This window comes from Erpetoichthys calabaricus, chromosome 7 (assembly GCF_900747795.2).
Source record: "Erpetoichthys calabaricus chromosome 7, fErpCal1.3, whole genome shotgun sequence".
NCBI classification, from domain to species: Eukaryota; Metazoa; Chordata; class Cladistia; order Polypteriformes; family Polypteridae; genus Erpetoichthys; species Erpetoichthys calabaricus.
In genome coordinates, this window is record NC_041400.2 from 82321873 (window position 1) to 82328071 (window position 6199).

The 6199-nt window shown below is 39.2% G+C and overlaps 1 protein-coding gene across 1 annotated transcript; it reads left to right on the forward strand.

Annotated features, from left to right (window-relative positions):
- The first annotated feature begins 1928 nt into the window (after positions 1-1928).
- On the forward strand, positions 1929-3426 carry LOC114654209 (PWWP domain-containing DNA repair factor 3A-like). Its single transcript, XM_028804616.2, has 4 exons — positions 1929-2522; positions 2631-2831; positions 2916-3004; positions 3333-3426. Exons 1-4 carry the CDS (start codon positions 2157-2159, stop codon positions 3394-3396), a joined length of 720 nt encoding a protein of 239 aa, XP_028660449.2. The 5' UTR covers positions 1929-2156; the 3' UTR covers positions 3397-3426.
- Positions 3427-6199: the final 2773 nt, after the last annotated feature.

The following is a 6199-nucleotide window of genomic DNA, read 5'->3' on the forward strand; positions in this document are numbered from 1 at the left end:
CACCGCCAGTAGTTTGGTTCCCTATTAACTCTGTGCATATTTACATTTGTGAGATGTTCGATTAAAACGCTGTAATGTTATTTTACATTTTTTTAAACAGGATTTTTTTGATCATATCACGATCCAAAATACCAGACATTCCATCTGTACTTCAATCTTCAGATGTGTTTTTGTGCCCTTTCTGTCATCCGCGACTGTATTCTTCACGCTCGTATATACGAGCAAATGAACACTTGCGAGATCACCGCAGAACAGCAGTTTCCTACGGAGGTACGTGTATCCCACTTTTCCCATTAACTCAGGCTGAGTATGGGTGGTAAATATTCAGTGTTTCCTTTTTGTTTTGTTAACAATTTATCCCATAATTTTAATTGGCCATCTCCTATGGTCTAGTTTAGTGGGTGCCAAATGACCTGTGCCTTGTTAGAATAATTTACAGATATTGGTACTTGTTCTGAGTGTACCATTGCTGAGTGCCGGTGCGGGTACCATGCTTTTGGAGATGCTCCTTTTTGGGATGCTTGGATAATCAAAGGTGACACCTCACATCCAACCAGGGGAAAACAGTTTAAATAAGCTTGGAATTTTACATTTTTTTAATGTCTAAATAAGTTCATATAGTGTTACTTTAAATACACCAGTGTGTGTTTTGGTGTACAGTAATCCCTCCTCTATCGTGGGGGTTGCGTTCCAGAGCCACCCGCGAAATAAGAAAATCCGCGAAGTAGAAACCATATGTTTATATGGTATTTTTATATATTTTAAGCCCTCATAAACTCTCCCAGACTATTATAAACATTTCACGCACAATTATACAGCATAAACCATTTGTATTCTCTTAGATATTACGTAAGATTCGTTGAAATTATGTATGTAAACACAGTTTACATAGAGTAAAACCTAAATATTTTTTTAAAGATATCGAGCGTCTCCGATATCACATATGTTACAGCCATTACGACAGACAGGCCACCATCAATAAATACGTACAATGCAAGAAAAATTGTATACAGTAAAATGTGTGTACAGTGACACTAAACTATGTACATGTAATAAGTACTGAACGTAAATAATTAATAATGGTTACTCACCAACAATGACACGACGACTTGTCCGATAACGATGAGTTTAATTTTACTGCACAACAAAGGATAGCGTTACAGCTCTTCTAAAGGAGCCTCTTCAGGCGACTGTTTAGCACGGCCGTTGTTCTTCTTCCATCACTCTTCAATCCAAATCCCTAAAGCAGATTCCATCCAGACTACTGCCTTATCACGTCCACTTGCAACTCATTTTGCGCCCTGGTTAAAAGAAACTGCGGCCGTAGATCTTATATGCTTTTCCTCCTTTTAAAATAAAAAGAATCGTGGACTCATTTATGCTGTAATGGTGTCCTGCAGCGGTGTAGCTGTTTCCTTCCTTCAACATATCCAAAACTTTTACCTTTTCTGCAATCATTTGCATCTTCTGTTGGCGCTTGTGCACGTTAATGCTGAATGAGTGAGATTAGACTTCCTGGTTAATGCAGCACTCCGTCGCTGAGCCAATCAGCAGCACACAGGAACTTAACCGCGTGCTCTGATTGGGTAGCTTCTCAGTCATCCGCCAATAGCGTCCCTTGTTTCAATTCAAATGCGTCCCTTGTTTGAATTCAAATGGGCAAATCAACTGAGGAAGCACACGTACTGTAGACTGCAGACATCCGCGAAGCAGTGAAAAATCTGCGATATATATGCTTACATTTAAAATCTGCGATGGAGTGAAGCCGTGAAAGACGAAGCGCGATATAGCGAGGGATCACTGTATACAGGTAAATAACATCAATATTTTAATGTCTAAAAGTCAGGACCAAGAAGATCATGACAGCAGTGAACTCGTTGAGGAATATACTGATACAGCCACACCAAGGTATTAATGTAGAACTTACCTGTAGTCTACCACTGTGGTTTGATACTTGGTTCAACTTGAGTAAAAACCTTAAAATTGAACATGGTATGAAGGATTGTCATAAGCTTTTTGACCCGTTGTCACATGGGGGGTGTTAGATTGGTTATTTTGATGGTTAGAATAAAAATATCTTCAAAGCTTTTCTGTGACTTGCATATTGCTTTAGCCAGTGTCCGGACTGGTGCAATCATAATACTCTGAAGTAATGGATGTATTCAGAAAAGCTATTGAGATCACATCCAACAGGAGTTTTTGTAGTAATCCAAAGAGTAATCCTCACAGTTTCAACTGTCTTCCAATGTGTCCACTTTTCTGAGAAAACACAACTGTTCAGACCAAAACCAGACAGCTTGCATAAGACAAATACTACATGTGACAGTCTGATGCATTTATTTGTGTGTGTCCACAGTGTAGGAGAGCAGGCTGGCTGTGTGGCTGCAGTAGGGCAGCTGACTGAAGAACAAGTGGCTCAGGTTTTTGCAGCTACAGAGATCAGCAGGGCCTACAGGAGGACTCAGCATGAAAAACTGTTAGAGTTCATAATAAAGGACCATGGAGCAGATGATCACTTGCTGGTAACTTAGTTCAGATGACAAGTAAAACTTTGGTATTGTAATCTATCTGGCAGCAAAGAGCTATGATGACTTTATAGTGCCAAACACTTGTATTTTCTTGTCCAACAGGCTGTTGTATCTCGTAAGGTATCGTCCAAATGGTTAAAAAATTATGAAAATCCTAAAGGTCACCGGGTAATGACTTATATAGAAGATGAGGAGCTGATAGATGGCCTCTACAACTTCTTGGGTGAAGTGCTGTCAAGAGCTGTAGGCACTTTTGAGAGGATTGACAGAGTTCGCATCATTCTGGATGTGCTGATGCCAGAGGTTAATTAGCCTTCAGTAAATCTCTAATGAGTACAGAAAGTGTGTCTATGAGTAACATCCTATCTTTTTCTGTGTTTTTGATAGGCTCTTATTAAAGCTATACAAACAGTTGAGAGGATTTCTCTGCCAAAGGCAGAAAATCTGTTCATGGATGGACCAGTATACAGTGAGTGGTACGTCATGTGGAAAATAAACAGTCCTTTCTTTTTCTTTTCAGCGCCATTATTCTGTTAAACGGAATACCCTATAGTTGTTGTGAATTTAGACAAGAATATAAACTAAATATATATAAATGTGAATATATATGTTTAAAGTGACATTTAAACTATACATTAGTACATTTTTAGTATTGGTAAAATTACATTTAGAAGTATGCCATATGTAGCATTTATTCTAAACTGTAAGAGAATTGTGGTTTCAAATGACAAATGCAGAAGTGTTTCTGGCTGGTATGATTAGAATTTGTTCATTTGTGTGGTTGTTTTTGTTTTGTTTTTTTAGTGAGAGGGAAGAGTTTGACATACTTGTTTTGCAACAGTTGGAAGCACAAGGAAAGCACCAGTGAGGCATTTAAACTCAGGATTACATCTCATCCATCCATCCATCCATTTTCCAACCCGCTCAATCCGAACACAGGGTCACGGGGGTCCTACTCAAATAAATGTGTCTCTTTCTTTACTTCTCTTTTGCCTTTTTTATTTCTGTGTGTTAAAATGACTGTGCATAATAGAGTTGTATATATTTAATGTAACTATTGATGTAAATAATAAAGGACACTTTCTGTTATTATTAAAGATTGTTGATTAAGTTCTGTATATTTGAAATTGCGTGTCTGTTTTTAGACAATTGATGTCATCTGGATTTTTTCTTTAATTGTTAAAACTGCTTTGTACAGTTGTTATGCATTTTACATTGTTGTTTTATCTATATATAATATATAGAAGCGGGCATGCTGTTGTTTTAATACTTCAGTATATTCCTTGATCAGTCTGCTTGTTAAATTTAATCTTTGTGCATTCTTTCTTTCAATTCAACTGACCAATCATTATTGATAATTGTAAATATTTCTTGAAATTGTTGCATAATTTATATTGAATAATTATTAATAAAATCTTGTTTTTGGTAGTGATAATACTGAGTGTTCTGTTTAAGTGGTGCTGGTCCAATCACCTTGCGTATTAACACTGTTAGAACTGATAGATATGACCAGAGCCTCCACTTGTATCCACATGGTTACAAATGGTGTGCACTTTGCTAGTAATCCCACAAGATAAAACAGCTTGGAAACTGAGCATCCTGATCAAGGCTTTGCTGTTCACTTACAAACATACTCTAGAATAATATGGTTCTTACTTATCTTTTATTAGGAGTCACATTTTCAATAACGCTTGCATTTTTAACTTAAAATATAGGTTTTACATATGGGAACAAAATTAAAAGAAAAGGATTGTATACGCCTGATAAATAGTCAAAACTTTTGAAGATCAGTATTCTAAAGCCATGACTCGCAGCTAGGACCTTGTTGTTCTAAGGTCTTGACATTATATATATATATAGATATAGATAGATAGATAGATAGATAGATAGATAGATAGATAGATAGATAGATAGATAGATAGATAGATAGATAGATAGATAGATAGATAGATAGATAGATAGATAGATAGATAGATAGATAGATAGATAGATAGATAGATATACTGTATCTTCTCAAAAAATGAAAGGAACTCTTTTTAATGAGAGTACAGAATCAAGTCAGTGACACTTGTGGGCTATTGATCTGGTCAGTTAAGTAGCAGTGGGGCTTGTTCATCAGTTTCAGGTGCTTTGGGGCACTGGGGGGGGGGACAACAATGAGATGACCCACAAAACAGGAATGAATGGTTTAACAGGTGGAGGTCACTGACATTTTTCCCTCCTCATCTGTTTTGTCACTCATTTTGCATTTGGCTACGGTCAGTGTCGCTACTGGTGGCATGAGGCCATACCTGGACCCTACAGAGCTGGCACAGGTAGTCCAACTTCTTAAGAATGGCACATCAACACGTGCCATTGCCAGAAGGTTTGCCGTGTCTCCCAGCACAGTCTCAATGGCATGGAGGAGATTCCAGGAGACAGGCAAGCAGTTACTTCAGGAGAGCTGGACAGGGCCCCTCATAGAACCCATCAGCAGGACTCACCAGTTTCTGCTCCTTTGGCCAAGGAGGAACAGGATGAGCACTGCCAGAGCCTATAAAATGACCACCAGCAGGCAGGCCACTGGTGTGAATGTCTCTGACCAAACAATCACAAACAGACTTAAGGAGGGTGGCCTGAATGTGGCCCGACATCCTCTAGTGAGCACCAGGGAGCTTGATTGGCATTTGCCATAGAATACCAGAATTGTCAGGTCTACCACTGGTGGGCACCCTGTGCGTTTCACAGATGAGAGCAGGTTCACCTTGAGCACATGTGACAGATGTGAAAGGATCTGGAGAAGCCATGGAGAACGTTATTCTGCCTGTGGCGTAGTTCAGCATAACCGGTTTGGTGGTGGGTCAGTGATGGTCTATGGAGGTATATCCATGGAGGGACACACAGACCTCTACAGACTAGACAACAGTGGGCACCTTGACTGCCATTAGGTATCTGGATGAAATCCTTGGACCCATTGGCAGACCCTATGCTGGTGCAGTGGCTCCTGGGTTCCTCCTGGTGCACCACAACGGCCGGCCTCATGTGGTCAGAGAATGAAGGAATTGATCCCATTGACTAGATCCCCAAGAACACCTCTGGGTGGGACATTATGTTTCAGTCCATCCGACGTCACCAGGTTGCACTTCAGACTGTCCAGGAGCTCAGTGATGCCCTGGTCCAGATCTGGGAGGACATCCCCCAGGACACCATCCTTCATCTCATTAGCAGCATGATACCCCCCAATATTATCAGGCATGCAGACAAGCACATGGGGGCCATACAAATTACTGAGTGCTATTTGGAGTTGCTGCAATGAAATTTCGGCAAAATGGACTCGCCTGCCTGTCGCATTGTTTTTTCCCTTTGATTTTCGGGGTGTCTTTGAATTCAGCCCTCTGTAGGTTCATCATTTTCATTTCCAACAAACGATGTGCCATCCTTTTGTTCCTAACACATCAGTACATAGCAGTAGAGACAGCCAGCAAGATTTTTTTTCCCATTAAGATTTCATGTACTTTCAAAGTGTTCCTTTAATTTTTTTTATATACTATATATATAATACATACTATTGAAAACTACATTGATGTAAACCAGATTTTCAGTATAAACCAATGAGAAACAACAATATAAAAATGCCTTACCAGAAATATCATTGCAAAATAAATTTCCAGCTGTTCAGATTGAATTATTTA